The 23,243-nt window shown below is 35.5% G+C and overlaps 1 protein-coding gene and 1 long non-coding RNA gene across 4 annotated transcripts in view; one reads left to right on the top strand and one right to left on the bottom strand.

Annotated features, from left to right (window-relative positions):
- The window catches only part of HEATR1 (HEAT repeat containing 1), a 46,475-nt gene that overhangs the window by 17,956 nt on the left and 5,276 nt on the right, over nucleotides 1-23,243 (bottom strand). For 2 of the 3 annotated variants that reach the window (XM_025850881.2, XM_073879012.1), the window contains exons 7-28: nucleotides 22,579-22,790; nucleotides 22,292-22,425; nucleotides 20,792-20,894; nucleotides 19,763-19,873; nucleotides 19,190-19,307; nucleotides 18,012-18,119; nucleotides 15,503-15,598; nucleotides 14,974-15,062; nucleotides 13,901-14,112; nucleotides 13,126-13,247; nucleotides 12,353-12,544; nucleotides 10,291-10,474; nucleotides 10,010-10,146; nucleotides 9,113-9,305; nucleotides 4,966-5,135; nucleotides 4,395-4,553; nucleotides 2,681-2,923; nucleotides 2,279-2,410; nucleotides 1,385-1,488; nucleotides 1,090-1,233; nucleotides 353-471; nucleotides 135-256 (exon numbers count right to left, since the gene is read on the bottom strand). In XM_025850881.2, coding sequence (XP_025706666.1) covers nucleotides 135-256; nucleotides 353-471; nucleotides 1,090-1,233; nucleotides 1,385-1,488; nucleotides 2,279-2,410; nucleotides 2,681-2,923; nucleotides 4,395-4,553; nucleotides 4,966-5,135; nucleotides 9,113-9,305; nucleotides 10,010-10,146; nucleotides 10,291-10,474; nucleotides 12,353-12,544; nucleotides 13,126-13,247; nucleotides 13,901-14,112; nucleotides 14,974-15,062; nucleotides 15,503-15,598; nucleotides 18,012-18,119; nucleotides 19,190-19,307; nucleotides 19,763-19,873; nucleotides 20,792-20,894; nucleotides 22,292-22,425; nucleotides 22,579-22,790 — 3,204 coding nt within the window. The remainder of the gene's footprint in view (nucleotides 1-134; nucleotides 257-352; nucleotides 472-1,089; nucleotides 1,234-1,384; nucleotides 1,489-2,278; nucleotides 2,411-2,680; nucleotides 2,924-4,394; nucleotides 4,554-4,965; nucleotides 5,136-9,112; nucleotides 9,306-10,009; nucleotides 10,147-10,290; nucleotides 10,475-12,352; nucleotides 12,545-13,125; nucleotides 13,248-13,900; nucleotides 14,113-14,973; nucleotides 15,063-15,502; nucleotides 15,599-18,011; nucleotides 18,120-19,189; nucleotides 19,308-19,762; nucleotides 19,874-20,791; nucleotides 20,895-22,291; nucleotides 22,426-22,578; nucleotides 22,791-23,243) is intronic. The other variant, XM_025850756.2, reaches the window with a different exon arrangement.
- Nucleotides 7,045-18,149, top strand: LOC112807919 (uncharacterized). The gene is made up of 3 exons (XR_003204190.2): nucleotides 7,045-7,355; nucleotides 14,994-15,082; nucleotides 18,039-18,149. It is a non-coding gene; the product is annotated as an uncharacterized lncRNA (long non-coding RNA).

The raw sequence follows: 23,243 nt of genomic DNA, 5'->3' as shown, positions 1-23,243 counted from the left end.
TAAGAGACAGGACTGAGAGTCCCACCATTAAGACCCAAAGTCCACTGAATTCAGACCAGTGAGCATCTATGCATTTCCAGTGAAGAAAGAAAATACCAAAATATTTGCTGAAGTCTCAAATCATTAATACTTACAGGAAATATTCCAGCAACAGTACCCAAAAGTAAAAGGGCATGGTGATGGGTCTGTGGCATCTCTGAAACACGGATGCACTGTACGATCAATTCCACATTGAACTTCTCCTCATCTAGAACATCTATAGTGATGAGAAAAAAAAAAACCTCTAAGTGGTAGGTACATTCACAAGCAAAGCAAACAATCCTTCCACCCTTCCTTCCAACAAAATACATACCCTTTGGTATTTTGCCACCATCTGGAGAGAGTTTTTGGCAGATGTTGAGCAAACAACTAAGAATTAATTGTTTGGTGTATTCCATATTTCCCTGCTCTGGTGGCAGAGGTTCTAAACTCCTTCAGGACCCCCCGGAAAAGACATAATGGGAAATGAAAGTTACACAATTTCAGTGATGCATTAACGACCACTGTCCAGAACACATTTAATTAGGAATAACTAAAATATTAACATTACACATAGTCTATAAAAAAGATCAAGATTCTAATTGATTTTTTTTCTCATCCGGGCAGGTGCTTACTGTCAAATTTTCTCTCTCCTCTCTGTTGCACTTTCCATCAACCTATTTGAAATCTTAAGAGGACAACCTTAAGAATTACATTGCTTTTCAGACAAAATCGGGTAATTCACACCTAAAAAACAATGTGAGTTTCACACTTTATCTTTTAAAGTAAGGACGCCCCAAGGACATGGTGCTGGAAGTTAAGAAGCAGGCTATAAGGTGGGGGTGGGGGGGAATGGCCATTCACTATACAACACAGGAGGAAGATCCGTTTGGGGCACGGACAATGGGTACCTAACACCTTTCTTTTAATCTTTTAACTACTGTACTTAACTTGCTTTATTTTACAGACTAGTTAAGCAAGAAAAGACTATGTTTAAAAAAGAATGTTAAGATATGCATGAATTAGAATCCTTTCCTCTCACAGATCAAAGGCAAAGGCAAATGTTAGTACCTTGACAGAAGATTAAATAGAGTTGGTATCAGTATCTGAGGATTTTTGAGTTTCTTTTTGTGTTGCAGTAATTCTAGGATGAGGGTTACTCTTTGCCAGTAAGAACCTCCAACTTCCTGAACAGATTCTAGATCTTGTGATTTTCTGGGAAACAGAGAAAATATTGGAAATGCAAATATTATCAGTGCAAAGCAAAAATTACCATACCCATTTATGCCAAATTGATGGGTATCAAAAAATCATAATGGGGCCTGGGGAATGAACGGCATGTTCTCACTGCACTCCTAGCTCTTACTTCTGCTGCATTTTTTGTCTTCTTGTTTGCTGAATTGTGCCCAAGGACTTCGTTTTGTCTGGTGGCTCCAGTTCTATTCTGACTTGTTCAGCATTAACAGAAATCTGAAATAATGAAGGAAGAATGACTGATGATACACTTCCATGGGATAAAATAAGAGAAATAAATATTGACTTAAAAAGTAACAGTGAAAATGTCCATGTCCACTTTCACATTTTCCTAGGACTCTAGAGCCCAAACCAATCCCCAAAGGCAAATGCCACTGACTATATATTCTTTTCCATATCCTAACAGCTGTATAAAGATGAAAACAACACACAAACAGGAGTGTAGTATACACACTGCTCTGCACCTTAATTTGTTTCACTTAGAAATCTGCATCTTAGAAATCTAAGAAAATATGTTAAAATTCCGAGAGTTGCTGAATCTGGGTACTAGGACTTCCCCATACTATCACCTATTTTTGTGAACTTGTTTTCTGTGTTTTTTAACAACAAAGTAACTAAGTGGTTGTTCTGATGTACAGCTATGTTTTAATATACATAAGCCAACAAGCAGATGCTCAATTCCATTATAGATGCGTCATCAAACAACTATTTAAATTAAGTATAACCTGTACCCAGTTGAACATCCTTGCATGGAACAGGTAGACCCCATCTGAGTAAGATCCAAACTAACACACATACCCGACCTGGTTAAAACAATAAATATTTCACAAAATAAAAATAGTGGTGAAGACTTATAATTTTGATTATGCACTTCTCTATGAGCTACTTGTCTATGATTCTTATTTGTGCTAACATCTGACCTAAGGGCCCTGGATATCAGAGGGTGGTTAAACATGGTGTCACTTGGAAGAGAACAAACGTTAATTATAGAAAGTTTGCAACTTACCCCTTTAAAAACACTGCCAACAATCTGAGCACAATGTGAATTTTTACAATTCACCAATAAATCAAATAACATGCGCAAAAGCTTCTGCTGAACTTTTTCATCTGATATAGCTGCAAAAAATGGCTTTGTAATCTAGAGGAGGTAGAAAAAAGGCAATTGAGCTCAACAAATGGTAAATTCCAAAAACAACCTTTATACTGTTCTTTCTTACGATGTAATATTGTTCCCATTTTGTCAGCCAAAATAGTTTTATCACATGTTTATCACTCAATTTTGCAAAAACAGGCCAAACAGATCATATTCCTTTTAAAACATGTCCAGTCCACTTTAGCTTTTCCAAGTAAAACATTACAAAATTTTAAGAGCTTGAACATACTTTAGTTTCTGAAAAAAGTCACTGACCTTTTCAAGAGCTGTTATCTGAATGGTTGGCATTCCTGAGTAAAGTTCCTTTGTTGTATGCACAGCTTTTATAAATACATCTAGACTCTTTGGGTCCTTACGTAAAAGGGAAGCTGAATATTCATTATATTTTCCCAGAGTGAGATGTAAAATAATGGCCTCATCTTTCAGGACAGCTGTCGGTTTCTTCTGGATCTTTTCTAACAGTTGTTCAGCCATAGGCAACAGCTGAGAAAGCACCATCTAAAGTTTGGGAAATTTATTAGCAAACAGTTATCTATACTGACATATTTTTGCCTGCTTTACAAAGACACCCAAAGATAGGATGTTGCAAGACTGGGAGCTTAGCCTGGAGGAAAAAACCCAATTAAAGATGATCGCTTGGGGCACCTGGGTGGCTCAGTCGTTAAGCGTCTGCCTTCAGCTCAGGTTACGATCCCAGTATCCTGGGATCGAGTCCCGCATCGGGCTCCCTGCTTCTTGGGAACTGCTTCTCCCTCTCTCTCTCTCTCTCTCCCTCTGTCTCTCATGAATAAATAAATAAAATCTTTAAAAAAAAAAAAAAGATCCCTTGGACAAGAGGAAGGCTATTTAATCCAATTAAGCATTCAGGTCCCCTCTGATAGTTCAGTTTATAATGGTCGAAAGCTCTAAGCCTTTCAGAGTTGAGGAGTAATCTGTGGGTGTCCCAAGACTTTTTGACAACGATACAAACAAGTTTTAAGACCACAAAAATAAATTTTAGCTTTCTCTAAAACACTGTATTTTCCTCAAACAGAACTTCCAAATTACGTATGTGAGGTCTTTAATAACTAAATCAAATGCCAGCACATTATGGCTTGTGGGCCAAATCCAGAGGACTACCCGTTTTTGTAAATTTTATTTATTGAAATAAAGCCAAGTTCATTTGTTTACATAACTGGCTCCAGCTTTCACAATACAATGGCAGAGCCGAGCACCTACAAGAAGAAATACTGTGGAGCCCACAGTGCCTCAAATATTTACTATTTGGTCCTTCACAGAACAAGACGGTCGATTCCTAGTTTAAATTACAAGGGATGACACAAAGCTGATAAATGCCAACTGTTTGCTGCCACCAGAAAAATCTAATTATGTGGTTTTCACTCCACTGTACCCCTGCTTTAGTTCTCCAGGTGGTAGTCAGTCCAAGACTGGTGAAGCATCCAGACTCTTTTGGAATAGTCTGCTGATCACACATGACGTCACATAAACAAGTGCTTCACAACCTCCTTTGTATTACAGGCCTCCCTGACAAAATAATGAAAGTTATGGGTTTTCCCCTATAAAAATGTTCAACCACACACATTTTATGAATGAACAAAGGATTCTGGAATGTTCACACTCTTATGTCCAAATGTATTACCTTGTGGAGGATTTCCACCAGAAGACAGTTTTCTCAGCAGTGCATCTTCAGTGTTTTTCCCCATTTTTTTTAAATTCACTTCAAATCAAGTAAATGATTAAATAGGGATAACACACAATTTTAAAATGGGAAAAAAAACCCCACCAATACTTGCTTTTTGTGTCCTCTGTTTCTATATCTCAACACTTCTCCCCTCCCAAATTAGAAAGAAAATTTTCACTTCTGAGTGCATATTTGTAACTCCTGCAAATGTTTTCCTCATTCATGAGCCAATACAATAGTGTTTAGTAACATTACATGGAACGTATAAGCCACCTGAATTGCACATACCTCATTGTTGACTTCCTGAAGTACTTTCACCAAATCTTTTGCAATGTAAGATGGGCAGCTATATACACAATTAAGTAGGTTTTTCAAAGTTTCAGATAACTTCTGATGAGATTTCAGTTTCTTTTCTCTCTGTAGTTCCTCAAATAAAGTAGCTAAATCCTAGGACACCAAAAAAAAAAAAAAAAAAAAAGGATAAAAAGGGTTACGGAACTACAAAGGCTAAATGTACTAATTATGAAAGATGCTTTTCCAAATCACGTAATACTGATAATCATTTTTCATTTCCCCTTGAAACCTTAACAGGAAATGGTATCAATATGTCTAACTTAGCTTACTATCAAAAGCCAAATACTGACCTTTTAGCCAAAGAAAGCAAAGCAGAACTGAAACACTGTATTGCTATCTTTTAAAAAATGGGAGGAGAAAGTTGTGCAGATATTGACACCAGTTTCTAAATTCAGTGACTTAAGTCGATCAAAATCCCTACAAAGCAAAATGTCAAGAAAGGACGAAACTGTTCACAGGTATACACAGGCATGTGCACACGATCAATCTTTGCTGATGAGTTTACCTGAGCAACATAGGTGACATCTGAGGTGATCTCCTCTGTTTTAGGAACCAAATGATCTATTACCAGACGGAACTGAGACACCACTCCACTGAGGGCCTGGAGACAAAGAATGGAGGCCCTTCGTACTTCTTTTATGGGGTTTCCCAGATTAACGAGTAGAGATATCACCACTAAAACCAAAGAGAAAAAAATTTAGCAATTTAAAAAACTGATACAGTACAAAACTTATAGTACCAAAGGGAGTGTCAAAGTTTTCCTCCTCACTGAAATTCTCCCCGAAGACCACTGTTTACTATTCTAGCAAAATGTTAGATATATGCCAGTATATCCTTTTGAAAACACACAAATGAGAGCAGGGCACACGATGTACACTCACAGACGCCAAGAAACGATCACATCTCAATTTATTTTGAAGTGTTTTCCACATAAGTGTGTGTGTCTAAATTAAATCATTCTTTTAAAACTGTATGGTTCTCCATTGTATTTTCTGTATTTTTTAAACCAGTATCTTACTGGTGAAGTTCAGTTGCTCTTTGTCTTTCAGCATTACAACTGCTACAACAAACACCTCTGTACATACATCCTTGTAAGTATGCAGAGTAAACTACCCATTGTGCATCAGGCTTTGCAAATATTTTGTCTTTAACAGATGTCTGAGTTTCTAATGGAGAGATTAGTCTAATTTTTCTTCTAGTTTTGTATGTTGCTTAGAGAGGCCCTCCCCACACTGAGTTGTTCAAGCGTCTATCTCCATATTTAGAGAGAGGCCACATGTACTACATGTCTCTTCTAATGCTAGAGCCAAGTTGTATGTGCGTGTTTTTTTTAATGTGTAATCTTTAGTTCACATGAAATTTTTGTCTAAGGAATGAGGTTGGAGTCAAACTTTTTATATGTTTCCAAATGGCTAGCCAGATGTCCCATTTAATAATCCACCTAAGAATTCTACAGCTTTATCATTTATACATTCTGTCAGTATCTGAAACAGCTACTTCTGCCAACTACTACTTCTAGAACCAAGTCCAGTAACAGTGATGAATTTAACAGGAACACTTTTGCTTCCCCAACTTTGCAGTGAAAATGCTAGCTTTTGGTTTGAGAAGTATTTTTATTACATCACTCTTATTTTGCTGTCACTTAATTAGAAGTAATGACTGATTATTATCTAATGCCTTTTCAGTTCTTTAGAAAATGATATGGACTTTCTCCTTTAACAATGATATGGCCAACTGTATTAAGAGTTTGTTATTTTGAACCAATTTTGTATTGTTGGAATGAACTCTTTTTGGGTAAATGCTTGCTTTTCAAAAATATGCTGGACTCAGTTTGCAAATATTTAGAAACTTTGCATTATTATTCAAAGCAACTTGGACTATTGTTTTGTTTTTGTCTGGAAGCACTGTCAATTTTCAATGTTATGCTTATTTTAGACAAAGCATCTGGAAGCTTTTCTTCATTCTATACCCTGCTCAGTTCAACAGCACTGAAAAACCTGCTTCAAAAATCTGGTAGAATGCATCCATAAGATCAACTAGGTTGGGGTTTTTTGAAAAGATGTCTTTGGGATAAAAAGATACCTAAATTCCTTTTATGGTAATTAGTTATTTAAGCTTTATTCTGTGCTATCTACTGAGACAAGTTGTGGCGACTTTTATTTTGCTAATAATGATCCATTCCATATATTCCACTTCTGGAATGCTAAGAGCTCAACAAATTTTTGAACTTTTCTGAGAAGGTAAACTGAAAACTGGAAATCTTTCCTGGTCTCTGTAATGCTAACTCATAAAGTCAGAAACAAACAGCTGTAAAACTGAATTCACACAAAGGGCAGCTTCAGGCCAAGATATTATTTGCTAAAATTCCCTGTATAACTCAAAAACAAATTCAAAGTACTAAGTACTTTGTTCAAGTAACATACTGGAACTCAAGGTAAGCAAAAACTACCTTATTTAAACAATCAGCTCTTAGGAATATTCTTCCATTTAAAACTATGTGACTTCATTCTCCCAACTCATTTTATTTATATTTTAAATAGCATATTTTACATAAAAATTGAAAAAAAACTGAGCTTTGGTTTTAAATATATAAATTTACTATACTGATCAGGTATTAAAAAACCAAAGGCAGTCTACATCTTTTTACAAATGAGGTTAAATGTTTATTCATCTAACAAAATTTCCTCTACGTAACACTGAGCTGGAGTAAGTATCTGCACAGAAAGTAATAAATGGTGGTTAGATTCCCAAGCCCCTGATAAAGACTTAATTCATATAACACCATGCTATATTAATATGGCAATACCTTTTTCTTTTGAAAGGCATAACGTTTTTTGTAAACAGATTAAAAGAAGTACCAGCCAACACTTCCTGGACTCCTCACAGACAAGGAAGGTATGCATAGAATCTCACTGCATACTCAAAGAAGAGAGCACGGAGGACAGATGCAATGGCTAAATGACCTTCCACTTTAGGCCCCCTGGGACTCTAGTGCGCAGTCCTTGAGCTTCCCAGTAGAAAAAGGTGCATCTCTCCTGTTTTCAGTGGAGTACTGTGACATTTCTAAGCAGTATAAATGCAAAAGTACTTTAGGAAGAAGGGAGGTGACAGATGACAAGGCAGCAGGGGGAGGCAGGGAGCCTATCTTGCAGCAAAACTGGGGAAAAGTTAAGTTTTTTGGTCCTGGAGACATACATTCCTCAGGAACCACTACCTTTGATACCAAAAGATAACAGACATTTCATACTTAGTTAGGAAATCAAAATAGTTATGACCTCTAAATAAAATAATCATACCTTTATGAAAATTCCCAAATTTAACAGAAAATAACCATTTTAATAAATCATGCTATTTCCATTCAATGGAATAGTCTGCAGACATTTTAAATTTTTATATAAAGTATTACTATAAAATACTTGTAATACTTATAGTAATATTTTTATTAAAGAATTAAAGTTTAAAAAATGTACAGGAGGGTCTTCTCATCCAAAGGGGAAAAAAACTGAAAAAACCTTCTTAAAATAAGTTACCTAAAAACACAGACTGCAATTTTATAGTAAGTAGTAAAGAAATAATTATATTCATGGGATTTTATTTTGTAAGTAAAACATGAAATCTATGTATGTATGTTACCTTGTGTTTAACAAAATTTTGGTTACAATTACGTGCTCTTTCACAGAGCTAATGAAAGATAAACATTGAGAAACTGTTTTGGGAAGAGCATATGATCATTCACTTTACTTTCACAGAACATTTATAAAAAGCAATTTTAGAATTAAAAAAAAATCTAGAACACCTTCAAATTTCCTAAGGGTCACTCTTATTCCTTTGACATTAAAATATTCCAGTTTGAAGTATCAATCATATCCATCATCCTTATCAGTTCTCTCATCTTTAATCACCACAGGGTCTAATTCTACCAGATTCTCTAATTTGTCAGTAGTTTGTAAGGTAGTTTTCAATATCATGTTCAACTTCATGAAATTCTGTATCTTTTGCAAAATTTGCTAATTTCACTTTATCAAAAAATATAATTTTGGGTTGTTGTATTAGTGAGTGCCCAACCTGAAGATGACTTATACCTGATAAAAGAGACAAATCCAAAAAGGTTGTCTGAGTGGAGACCCACTTTATAAATAGTTAGATGAATACAGAACTATATTAAATGGTCTGGCTTCTCCATATAACCCTGTACTGCTGAAACACAGAACATCAATAGTTGGATATTAACAACCCATGATTAATCATCTGCCATTTCTACTATCTATTTTGGTGATTAGAAGTAGTTTAGAGAGGGGCCTCTGGGTGGCTCAGTTAGGTGTCTCAGGGTCCTGGGATCAAGCCCCACATCTGGCTCCCTGCTCAGCGGGGAGTCTGCTTCTCCCTCTCCCTCTGCCCCTCCCCACCTGCTGGTGCATGCGTCCTCTCTCTCAAATAAGTAAAATCTAAAAACAAAAGTAATTTATATATACATATATACAATTTACATGCATATACATAAACCACACATACACAGAGAGCAGAGAGAGTGCACGCACTATTTAAAAAAAAAAAATTAAGAAGACACTCTCCCAACTACAACCTACATAAACTACATGTAGAGAAAGCATTCAAGTTGGCCATGACAGAACGTAACAGGCTACTCACGATACCTGGAGAAGATACAGATGCCAGCTGATGTTTATTCTGTGCCTTCTGAGCAGAGAGCATCTCACAACCTACATAAAGAGCTTGAGTCTGCAGTGCTGTTTTTACAGTGCAGTTAAGTGGATTTGAAAGGCTAGACCCGTATGTCCATAAAACAGAAAAGAACTTGAATAACTGAAAAATATCTTCTAGATGCACCTAAATTAAATAAACAAACAACAGTGAAGTTTAATTTTTACTCACATTTAGTTGGTTTCAAAGCCTCTTTTCACTAGTATACAATTGCAGAAAACAAATACTTTGTTGCAATGATTTGCCTTGTCCCACGACTTATTTTCCGTACTCATTTTAACCAATGAGAAGTATGTAAATGAATCCAAAGGACTCGCTGTAACTTTGCATTTGAACACACTGAACAATAACAACACGAGAAACAAAATAAGCAGAAAACCAAGACACATGATGCTGGGGAAGCCTCGTTAAGAAAGAATTCCAAGATGGAGTAAGCGTCACCAACGGTGCCAAATGCTGCTGAGGGGTCAGTGAGACAAGAACAGAGACTTGACCGCTGGCCTGGCAATACGGAGGTCACCGAAATTTCTTAACTTGAGTTGCATATGCTAACTCACCCCCCTGAACAGCAGTTTCTCCTTGGTAATGGAATTGTGATTAGTAAATACATCATAGGCCTAACACACTAGTAGGCATGGGGCAATATTAGTCTCTGGCCTACTGACTGGTGTCATGAGGATACTGCTACTTCATAGGGCCTGTGTACATTACCACATATGCTTCACTGTTTAAAAATCTACTTTCATTTTCATTAAAAACTGCCATAACTAAAATGCTCTGCTCTATCTTCTGAAAGGGAAGAGTACGCCTGAAAAAGATGAGCCTAGTACCTTTATGAAAAGTTTCATCAGAACCCTAAAATGAATGGCATCAGCACCATGGAGTATCATCTCAAAGAGTCCAATAAGCAAGCGCAGAAAGGCTCTGCTGTCTTCTTTCAGCTGTTCGGGATTCCACCATATATCATCTACATGGACATGAAGAGAAAGAGAAACAATGAATAAACTTATGTGAACACACTGGTGGGAATTTTCACTCAAGACAGAATAGTTGTGGAGATAATAATTCAGTGTTCTAGAGTATCACATTCAAAAGTCACACTTTGTCCTACCTTTAGGAAAAGATTTAGGAGCCTTTAGTGCTTGAATAAAATTTTTCAGTGAAAATATGAGTAAAACAGAGTCCTCCACAGCAAAACGCCGGGCCGTGTTGAGCTGCTCTATGTAATGTGCCCACAGTTCCACTGGTATCTCTCTGTCCAGCATCAGCTCAAAATGCCACTCTGAGGGGATTTCCTGAAATGGTAAAGGAAACAAAGAGCATAAATATGAAGGCGTTCTGAACATGGGCTATACCCAGAGGACCTGCAATGGATAAATGATTGGGTAATATGCAAAAATTTTGTCTCTCTGTGCATTTAAGTGAGGAGAGGATTATTAGCTTTAACCAAATTTGTAGAGAGGTTCAACCATCACTATTTACAAAAGAAGGATACAAATAAATTATCCACAGCTTCATTTTATCTATATTTTCTTGAAACATATCTAAAAACAAATGTTATCCATATAAATTGTGTTTATCTAGTGGCACATTTCTACACAGAAAGGAGTTGGAGCTCCAGGAGACCCTTAAAGGACCTTTCTCATGTCTCACACTTCTAATCTGAAGAAGGTGCACGGTAAAATCTCCAAACTTGGAAATAGTTCTAAACAAGTAGCAAAATGTGAGGGTGTTTAAAATTATACTGCAGATACTAAAAAGCAGCGTGAGAAAACATGAAGAAAAATGATAAACGAGACTCTGTACAGGAGCGTGCAAAGTAGTAATTTAGAAGGAAAATAACCCAAAGCCAGACTTTTGAGAAAATGTCTCTAGTGAGGGATTTCATTGGCTCAATGCACTGCTGCAGCTGGAAAGAGACTCAGGACTCTCAGAAAGGGTACTAAATATAAAACAGCATATTATCTGCACATATATAAAACACTCCCTTTGTTCACACTTTTAACACCAAGGGCAAACACCATTCAGGTTATCACATTCTACAAAGAAATTAAGAAGGGCTTATCTGGGCTACTTTTTAAAATATGAAGATTCACTCTTTTGTATTTTTTTCTAAGATTTTTATTTATTTATTTGAGAGCAACAGAGAAAGAGAGCACATGTGAATGGAAGGGAGGGTGAAAGAATCTAAAGCAGACTCCACACTGAGCGCAAAACCCAAGGTGGGGCTCTATCCCATGACCTGAGATCATTACCTGAGACAAAACCAAGAGCTGGATGCTTGACCAACTGAGCCACTCAGAAGCTCCGAAGATTCCTGCTTTTAAAGTTTACATAATTTTAGGTAACAATGACTATGGCTAGAACTTGTAAAATCCTGAGGGTATATGTAAATGTAAGAAAGATGTAATTCGTTCAGCAAATCCTAAAATGAGGAGCCCTCTGAACGTTGGAGGACAGATAAAAACAAAATACTATTAAAGATATTAAAAGAAATAATCTTATTACCTCAGGATGTGATACTAGGTAAAAATACAAACAGTTGAAACGTGTTCCTTAGCCAATACTGTCAAAGACAACAGTAAGCTGGTGAGATCCAAATCTGATGTAGTTATTAAAATAATACAAAAGATCAATTCTTGGGGCACCTGGGTGGCTCAGTTAAATGTCCGACTCTTGGTTTAGGCTCAGGTCATGACCTCAGGATCATGCGACCATACCACACAGGGCTCTGTGCTCTGCGGGGAGTCTGCTTGAGATTCTTTCCCTCTCCTTCTACACCTCCCCTCGAGCATACTCTCTCTCAAATAAATAAAATCTTTAAAAAGAAAATCAATTCTTTTTAAACAACAGAATGAAGTAATATTTTGTTCAAGCACTAACAAGCCTAGTGAATTCTTCATCACAAAGGGTACTTCAATATAACTCAGATAATTACTCAATAAAGATAATACAGGGGAGAGTCAACTATCAGGTACCACACATCACAACCCTGAAATTCTATAATTCAATTAAATTTTCTAATTCACTACCTATTGCTACCCAAGGCTGCTTCACATTTCACCCCTAGTATCCAAAGATTTAGCATTTCAGCCCCCAATTTTCAGTGTTGCTGTGATTAACAAGCCTGGCTGCCACTTTATGCAATGTTCCAAAGACTTTGCACTCCTTACCACTGCAGTAATGATACTTTCAAGCTTCTTTATTTTTTTTTGCAACAAAGTGAAGACTCTTATCGCCAATGGAAAGTGAGTTTCTTTTAAAGATGAACAGCAAGAAACAAGCACAGCCATGATCACGTGAAAAGTCACTTTCTGCTTCAGGCTAAAGCACTCCTTTTCCCCAATGCTTATTAAATCCTCCACCTTGAAAAATAAACATACTCCATTACTGGTAGCTCTTAGTTTGAATAAAACTATGTTTTCTACCTCACACCTACCTATTATGTGTTTTAAAGTGGGATGACAAATATAAAGCCTTTAAAAAGTAGTAAGCACTGATTTCTAAGTAATAATAAAATAATTTCAGAATTATAATGAATGTAATTGCATCTGGCAACTGGATAAATGCTTTAGAATTATACACCTAATACCTTGACAAAAGTTTATTTACTAACGCAAAAAAGATAAAAAATCCTTTTAGATATTATGCTATTTTAACAAAAAATATGACTTTATATTCTAAATGACAGGAAACAGAAAAGCGAAGAAGTATACACTATTCTTACTAGTCCAATGTAAAACCACAAAAGTTATATAAAATGTGAAAGATTTTAAACAATCTGCAGAATATACTATGTAACACTATACATGCTTAAAGCATAACAAAGTAGCATAACAAAGTAGTCAAAAAATGCAAAATTATTTTAAAAAATCTAGTAAAGCCAACACTGAGAATCTAATAAAATTACAACAAGCCCAGGGGTGGTCTTTGACAGCATACATACCATCTTTAACATTGAAGAAGGATCCCCTGAACTTATGTTGTCAGCCAATAACGCAATTATCTTCTGATTTGCTACACCAATTAGTTTTCCTGACTCTGTGTTTTTAATCACATTTTCAAGAGCTGTTAAAAAAAAAAAAAAATGAACACAGAGGACACTTATATCACCAATACTCACCTAAAGAATTCTGTAGAGTAAGAAATTTAGGCAAAAGTTTCACAGTTTTCCTATGAAGGTTTGCTATTTTTCCTTTTATCCAATTCTGAATCTGTGGGTCAGCTTCCTTTTCATTGTAGTTGACTGTCCAAAAACATGGGGAATAGGGTTGCCAATGCCCCTCCCCAACAGTCCAAAATCTGAATATAACTTCTGACTCCTCAAAAACTTAATTACTAATAGCCTACTATTGACCAGAAGCCTCAACATAACATAAACAGTTAACACATCTTTTATATGTTATATGTGTCATATACTGTATTCTTATAATCATGTAATCTAGAGGGGAAAAAAGTACTATTTAAATAACCATAAAGAAGAGAAAATGTATTTATTGTATTTATCAAAAAATACCTGCACTTGTGAATCCATGCGGTTTAAACCTGTGTTGTTCAAGAGTCAACTGTAGGTTTTTGACCTTGGCAAAAATTTTTAAAAATCTTGCTGACACAGATCATAGCAAACATGATTTCAAATAATGATCAGAGTCACCTTTTAAATGTACTTATCTTCTTTTTAAAGTTTTTTTTTTTTCCTCAAAGGCAACCGGATTTCTTACCTTCTTTCCAGCCTCTTAATATAGGGTGCAGAGAGCAAATTCCTGATTTCGATAAATATATAGCAATTTTCATATCAGCAGATTCCATATCATCATTGACAATAATCATAAAAGGCAGCAAATGTACCACCACCTGATTTGACAACTGATCATTTTCACTCAGTATCTCTTCCTTAATTAGTATGTCTGCTGCTACCTCAAGTACCTTGTACCTGAGACACAAACACATTTGGTTGAGAGACCCATTAGAAACTTAAATTAAATTCAGCAAAAAATTATTAATTGTTCCCACTCAACTGACACTATCCTGATCTCCTCACCAAACATGTTATTCAGAGATACCTAGACAATCACTCAAAATCCATGCTAATAAGGGAGCTATTTGGAACAGTAATTAAACTGCTAATTCTCTCAAATCCTTTTTTTTTTTGAGAAATCATTAGGTTAATTTTAACATAAACCATGTATCTCACAATGTATCTCAACTCCACCAGAAATCAGGGATTCACTCATAAGTTAAAGAAGCATCTGAACACACAGTATGTGCTAAGAACTAAATATGACAGATACAAAAATCTGTAAGACATGCTCTCCTCCCCCAAAGAGCTTAAGTCATTTTTTCCCCCATGCAAAAAGCTTAGATGCCAAAAATGAAACAACTAGAGCTCATCAAACAATACAGAAGGGGACCATGTGCCTCTGAGCTTATTTTAATATGTTTACTTTTAATTATAAAGTAATATACTATCCTTGTAAAAACAATTAAATAGAATTATATAAAGCAGAAAATTAAAACTACTTCCCATCCTACTTTCCAGATTTCAGTTTTATGTCACCCATTACATACTCCCTCCACTTTAAGAAAAATTTCAAACACAGAGAATAGTATAATGGACCCCCACAAACCCTAATTCTTTTTATAATGCAAGAGTTACACTATGAACCATTCCACTACCATGACCAAAGGGCTATGTAACGAAATTATAAGATGCAAAAATGTAAAGAAAAAAAAAAAACTGAAACTGATATAGAATTGTCAATTCAAAATAGTATGAGGAGAAATGAATATATACCATTCTCTATTTTTTGAAAGTTCTGCTCTTCGAAAGAGGTTGAGAAGATTTGAAACCGTTACTTCCGAACTAAAGTGTTGTTTGAAAATCTAAAGGGGAAGAAACGTACGTAAGTAAATTTTCACTTGCTTCAGATATATATGGTGCTTGTTAAATGAACTTTAAAAAATACTGAATTATAAAGAATTTATCTCCCAACAGTCCTCATATAATTTCAAAGCTTTATGAGGGTAATTTCTCCAAAGTGGCATTTATGAGACAATTTTCCATGATCCCAAGGTATTTACTATTGATAAAAATTCACAAAGTGCTTCTCCCTTTTGAAAAACTTCCATATACATAAAGCTGTGCAGTCTAATTTTTCCCATGAGCTTTCCTTAACCGGGCTTAAGTCTATGCTCTCAAGAGAACAAATTTCCAATGAAGGAATAATTTCCAAATATGTTCCTGCCTAGAGCAGAGAATCACCTGGGAAGGGCAAGAAAATATTTACAAATTGTGTACTTCAACAGACAACAAATTCACTCACCTTAAAAGCGTTTATAGCTGACAAAACAACATCTATGCTATCATCACCTAACCGGGTCAAAACAGCTTCTTTTATGAAAGACTCATCGACACTCTCCTAAGCAAGAGAAAAAAAATATATAAATTTGGTTGTTGCCAAAACCTCCTAAGAGTTTACACTAGAAAGAAAGCTTAGTTTTATGAAAAGCACTCCAGATTATCAGTCAAGAAATACAGGCTCTGGCCTGAACACAAATTCAAACACTCCAAGCATACTTGCACTGAACTAGATAATCTCTAAAGGGCCTTTTTAGATGAGTAATTATTTGGTACAAACTTTTCCCAGTTTCTATTCAAAATACCATAAAATATGTATAATCTGAACTTAATCTTTGCATTAAGAAGTTTGACTTGTTAAACAAGAGCCCGGATACTGAGAGTACATAGACTGAAGAACCAGAACATCTAGGTTTAAATCCTAGCTCCACCACCGACCAGCTGTGTGACCTGCAACAAGTTCCTTAACCTTCCCAGGTCTCACTACTCTCATCCCTAAAATAGAGCTAATAGTAGTACCTATCTGAGAGGACTGCCACAAAATGAAGTAATACATGTCAGTGCTTAGAACAAGGCCTTACACATTGTAAATACTGTTAAAAGTTAGCCATCATTATCAAGATTTTTACAAGTACATCGGCTGAGAAGCCAGTTGCCAGTCTGTCAAAAAGAGATCCTATTTTTCTTCATCAACAAAAGAAAATAAAGCATACAATCACTCAAAGTAATGGAAAAGTAAGACTACAAGCCAACCTAAATATATCCCTACCTGTAGGTGGTGGAAAAAAATATAAATAATGCTACAAAAAAGTACCAGGGCACTCTGTTGGGAGATAAAACCAAAATCCCTAGAATTTACAAAACTGAAGTCCAAGTCTGCTGTATCGAACGTCGCCAAAATTTTCTCTAGAGCTAACAAGTAGCCAAATATCCCAATCAGAAATTTTAGAATAGAATCTATGTTCCATCACTGATGGAGAAGGGAAAGTGAAAGCAAAACACGCAGAGAAAGACAGTAACTGTAGTTACAATACTTAAACCTAAAAGGTGGATATATATACAGTGCCCTTTATTGAAAAACTAACCAGATCCAGAAAAAGACAGGGGAGGAAGGGATTAAGAGTAAAAGGCTGAAAACAGCTTCAGGAGTATTAGGAGCTTCCAGGAATCCCTTTTTCATTCTAGACACTGGAATCTTCCCATCACAACAAAGACCAGTATTCAATAGTTTAATTATCAAAAAAAAAATCAGTAACACACACTTATCAGCAGTTTGTGAAACATAACTTATGCCAGATCAGAAATGAATCAAATCAAGCAAGAGATTATAAATCTGAGTACTACATCAACCGTTTTTAAAGAAATATTCTCACAGATCCTAATGTTTTTATTATTTACAGATCATTTTAAAAATTAAGTGACTCAAAAATATAAAAATATTAAAAATACAAAACAAAAATTTTTAAGTCCAATATTTAAAAACCCTACAAAACCAGTAAAACTCAAATTGAAATGAATTTACTATGGTAATTATGATTAGCTGAAATTAAATTCTACTTGTGATGTGAATCTGGTTCTACCAACCATGACGCAAGTTCAAGTTCAGCATGTTTATATTACTATGTGCCATGGGGAAACAACTCTAGGACCACTTTTCTTTATTCCAGAAATTTTCTAAATATGCAAATAGTAGTACATATACAAGAGGATTTCAGATATCACACAGATGAACACTCCCATTTCAATTATAGTAACTACAGTAAAATATCTATACCAATTAGTTCTTCAAACCCGTGATTCGATGGCTATGTAAAAAAAAAAAAAAAGTCCATTTAAAAGCGGGAGAAAAATTTTTAGAACATGGTATCAGCAGTAAGCAAACACAGCAAAAAATCATGAAGGTATTGTCTGAATGGCTTAAGTCTGAAAAATACTGCTTCATTTCAATCATTACAAAGTCTCTGTAAAATACCATTTTGGTATAAAGACATTATTTACAAATTAAGTCAGCCTTTGTACTTACTACTTGCAGCCACCACAATGTGAAACACAAATACAACTGCAGGTACTGAGATCATGGAACGGTGTTCCAAAACCTCTCATTCCCATGTCCCCAAATACACTCATGCTGACCTTGAGACTATCAAAGTCAAATTTCAAAACTAAAACATTCTCAGATAATTTGTGAGCCTCTGTAAAGGATCTAGAAATTCTAGTCTGAAAACACTTTAATAATCTGCAACATGGAAACATGTGAAGATAGTTCTTATTACAGCACACAAAGGTTAAAGTGTTGGCTGCTGGCATGTGTATGGTCCTAAATCTTCGTCCAGTGCACTCTCATCTGCTTTATTCATCTTATGTCTGTAATTACACAGTATCAATTGTAGGTGGTAACTTTAATTTCTTACTCTAGAATCACACTGTTCACAATAAGGATAAAAATACCACAAATGAAGCTATTTGACACAAACCTCTGATGTTTTCATGATATTTTTCAGATGATTAATGGCCAGAAGTCTCACAGGAGCAAGTGGATGATTCAGACTGAGCATCAAGGAGGTATCAGAATCTGCTAAAAACTACAGGATTCATCACAATCACCAAACGATTTCACCATTAAATCTGAGCAGCATCTGATCAAAATTAAGAACTAGAGAAAACCATCCCAAAATACCCAACATATTTGATAACAATCATCTAATTTCAGACACCAAGAAGTAAAGTAAAATCTTTGTCTCTAGAACATGGTATGAGTTACAACAGATGAACAAAATGTGTATTATTAATGTTGTGATTTTGAGTACCCTCATGGCTATGGGTAGGTTTATTTAGCGAAGCAATTCTATGAAGTAACTTTGCATTCTTTATGTAGATCTGACTCCAGACTGAGAAGTACCTAAAATAAATCATTTTATTAGCACCTAAATGAAAATATAAATTAAAAAAATTGGTCACTAAAGACAAAAAGCAATTCGTCTAAATGCTACAACGACGGTCAAATTTATGACAAGTTACTTCACTTAGTAATCAGACTAAGAAGGAAATCTGTCTACCATTCTCAGATTTGGAAATGAAACGCCATTAAAGATGAAAGTCTAATTATGGAAGAGCAAAACCAAAACAATCACATTTCTTTTCATAATATTTATCTTCAAGGTTATTTGTAAGAACTGCTTAAGTGTCTCACTTCTAGTAGAAAGATTTAGGGTGAATCACCAGGAAATTTCTAAGTTCTAACATGCTCATGAAATTAAAATCCCCCTACTCTTTCTAATCAGTGACTTAAATAGCCACATGTAGCTAGTGGGTACTGCACTGGAAAGTGCAGATATGGGAGAAAAATAAGGACACGCTGGAAACTAAGTGAAGCCACCTTTTAGTGATTGCTAATGACCATTTGTTAACATTTCCAAATAATACTCTTCCTGAAATACATATCCCATTCAGTTAAATTACTGTGCCCTTTTCCAATGATTCAACCCCTGCCTCACAGCCTTACTTCAGGGAACTAGGTAAACTGTATCAAATCTCATCTGTCCATTAAACTTTCCACAGAAAGGTGTGACATAGCAAATTTCCTTCCAGACCTCTTCAAAGAGCCACACAAATATACCCGTAATTGTAGTAATTTCTCTGAAGGAAAACTTACTTGATACTTTCCTCCACTTGTAGAAAGAGAGATAAACTGATGAAAAAGTTCTTGTTTTTTTAGATCTGTAATTTCTTTTAGGCGTTCCTCTAGTACAACATCTAATGTTCTGGGATATCTAGGAAGAAATTAGTGAGTTAATTATTCTTAGTGAAGTTACTGACCACACGCACCATACACATATAAAAAAAACCATAAAACTTAAAAAATTACTGAGACTTACAATTTTAATAAATGGTATACATAAAACCAAATGATGTTAATCAAGTATGTTACTATGCACTCGATCTTAGCCAAAAGGCCGAGAAGCAATCAAGTTTGTTACTTTGACTACTGCAACAATGTCTCTCTATAAAAAAAATTATACTCTCTACAGTCTCCACACAGCCACTATTCCCTATATGAAAGTCATATTTCAAATACACCTAAATGCCCCACCTGTCTTCCTCAAGGCGGCAGGGGGGAAGGACAGCCTCTTTACAATTCATTCACTTTATTATGACGTGACCTGTGAATCTTCTTTTTATAAATCAAGAGGCACACATTAGAGAAGGGCAAAAACACACAACTTACTTGCTTTCTAGAAGTCTGATAAGTGGAAGAAACTGTTCATTAAGCAAAGATACTTTATTAGGATCGATTTCTTCCTGTGAACTATATGAAGTGTACTCTTCAAAAAGAAGGCTGCAAAACAATACAAGTATCACCAGACATGAGAGCTACTATTTACTGAGTACCCATTATGTTCTAGCTGCTTTAGAAATATTATCTGCCACACTTCCACAAGGTAGAAGTCATTCTTACTTTACGTATACAAAAACTGGGGCTAAGAATTCTTGTAATTTGCCTGAGATCAAAGGAGAACCACCAGAGCCAACACTTAGCGAGCCCTACTGGGCCGTTAAGAGGTAGAGCGGGTTTTCAACCCGTTTGATCCCGGGACCCGCACTCTCCACAGTACCTCCTGCGTATATTCTAATTCACAAGCCAACTCTGTGAGCAAGGGGCATGAATGACACACACCAGCAGACAGGCCAATGTCACCCAACAGCAAAACCAGATCCAGGCAGTCTGACCTTCAGAATTTACTACTCTACACTCCTGGAAATGAGAGAGGCAGGATTCAAGCCCATGTTTGACTGCAATGCCTACATTCTTTGCACTTGTATCAAGTTGCCCTTTAAGTAAAAAAAGAAAATGGGAAACTGAACTATCTTTACAGAAAAGGAAGAAATAACCTTTATTTCACATCAACCCTCAGTATTAAGTTTCTAGTTGATATTTACTAAATGCCAACTGTGAGGTATTGTTTCAGGCATTTTGATCATTTATTAATAGGAAACAGCCACTAGTTACATGTAGCTATAACCCAAATTTAACTTAACTATTAACTTTCCATGATCATACATAAGCACTAAAGAGAAATTACTTTTTCCTTCTATTGCCACAATTATTGCACTAAGTACTTATAATTAGTGAAATGATACTGACAAATCAAGAAGTACATCATACAGACATACTGGAAAACTGCTAGCCAATTCTAAAAAGTATACAAAACCACAAAAATATAAACCAAAAGCATGTCAGAAATAATAACCTTACCTAGCCAAAAAACGGTCTAAGTTGTCCTTCAGTGATATATTTGTAAGTATGGCTTCTAAATGTCTCCTGTAGATTTGACCATCTATCCCTTCAGTTTCTTCTCCTTTAGGATATAACATAAATTAAAATTGATTGGGAAAAGTTTTTTACACTTACATTATTAAATTTATTTACAGCAGAAGACCCTTCTATAGGAGTAACTTTAAACCATATCCATCCATAACCAGCTTTTTACCTGTTTATAAAAGTGTATTTTACCTATTTATCCATTTATATATATATATTTTTTAAAGATTTTTTATTTATTTGACAGAGAGAGACACAGCGAGAGAGGGAACACAAGCAGGGGGAGTGGGAGAGGGAGAAGCAGGCTTCCCATTGAGCAGGAGCCCGATGCGGAGCTCGATCCCAGAACCCTGGGATCATGACCTGAGCCGAAGGCAGACGCTTAAAGACTGAGCCACCCAGGTGCCCCTACATATTTTTAAACATTTTTATATACATTACCCTCACTTATGCTTTACCTGAAATTCTCTTTATTTTTAACAAGTTTTTCATGCCTCTCTTATTAAAACAGAAGTCCAAAAAATAGTCATTCCAGATCATATTAGAAGTGGCTGAAGTTGGGACCCAAGCCTAGGTCTTAATAAACTAGCTCTCAAAACAGGCTCAACCATCATCTCGATATGCCTTGCTGAACCAAGAGCTGTCATCTTCTATTCCAGATTGATGATAGATGTGTTATGAATCAGATGCTGACCCTGCCTTCAAAGACTGGGACCACATTACTCATCACCAACAAAATATGAAAAATACACTTTTATACATGCTAGTCATGTTTCTCAAACACATATGTCAACCAAGATCTGGTTAAGCAAACCTAATTTTCAATAGATTGACATAATTTAGAGATGTCTTCCTTAGTATATCTTTCTTAGCCTAAGTGGCAATAGGACCAAGCATTTCTTCTTGTCTTTCTGTATTTATTGAAGGATAAAAAGCATATAATGGGAATAATCACTTTTAATTACCTTTTTTATGGCTTTTTAAAAATTTAGATCTTTATGTATGAGATTTTCTTGGTCTATGGTCAATGACTCAAAGGAGAAAAACTTTTTTGGCAACTGAATATTTATTATAAACGAGTCACTGAAGTTCATGAAATATCCAAATGAGAAGGGAAAGTTTTACTTGGCAACATATATTAATCATTTTAAAATAATTCCATAATCTTTTTCACGTAGAGATTGTTTAGGAACACACATTAAAAAAAAAAAAAAAAAAAAAACCAGGATTCTGAGTATATCGTTCATTGAACAAGGATCTCCCTTCAACCAACCTACTCCCCACCCCAAATGTTTTTCACATAAGTTACACAAAAACAATTATATAGCAGAAACTTTAAATATCTTAAAGATATTAAGAAGAGGGTGATTCCTATTTTAAGAGAATCAGATCTTAGACACTAAGTTTCTCAACATAAAATGTAAATCCATATACCTGTAACATGATCAACAATGGAGACAACCAGATGGGGAAGCATGTAACGCAGAAGAGGACTGATGTCATAAATTTCAGAAATCCCATGAAGTATTGTAATAAGATCAGGAACATTACACAAGTGAGGAAATGGTCTTTGAAGAAATAAGTACATGTTAACTTTAAAAGTCACATTAATATGTGGCAATTTAAAAAAAAACAGTATAAAATTTATCTTTGAAAAGAATTATTCAAAATAACTTCATTCTCCTTTAATTACTATCATTTCTCAATTCAATTGTACATACTTTTTCCCAAGGCTCTCTGGCTTCTGTCTCTGCATGAGCACTATCAAGCAACCTAATCCATCCTTGATCAAAGAGGGAATTTTGGTCAGCGTTTTGATGATCTGTGAAGCCAACGAATTAACGAAGGTATCTTCCATTGTCACTTTCACAGATATCTGACATATTATCATATACGTTGCAGCTCTGTAATCTGGTAAAGATGATTTCAATCCCTAAATATTTTTTAAGATATAAGGAAAAATGATAAACTATACCACTGAATTCTACTTAAAGTGTCACTTTACCTTTCAAATTGAAAATGCCATAAATTAGAGATTAATACTACCTAACACACACTGAGAGTCAATCACTCCTCAGAAATTGACCTCTTTTCCTGAGCACACAGAGATAAGTCTCCTGGACGAGAGGAGGGATCTAAGAAGGTCTCCCAACTCAAATATCCACTATTTATGCTAACAGTGGCCAACACTGTTTATGCTAACAGTTTGCCTTTTCTAAAGGCAAACACCCACCAGTGTAAAGGAGACTTCAGAAACAAAACAGTGTCTGATTAAAGATAATAATTTTGGGACACCAGAAGTGAAAGCAGTAAATCCATGAGGAATCTGGAAGGGTGACAGGCAACAAGGCACTTGGGAAGAAGAAACACTGAGAAGCGCAAGTCA

The sequence above is a fragment of the Callorhinus ursinus genome, unplaced genomic scaffold (genome assembly GCF_003265705.2).
Source record: "Callorhinus ursinus isolate GAN/ISIS: 27379988/994484 unplaced genomic scaffold, GSC_fseal_2.0 scaffold32, whole genome shotgun sequence".
Lineage (NCBI taxonomy): Eukaryota > Metazoa > Chordata > Mammalia > Carnivora > Otariidae > Callorhinus > Callorhinus ursinus.
This window is presented reverse-complemented; position numbering and strand designations above follow the sequence as displayed.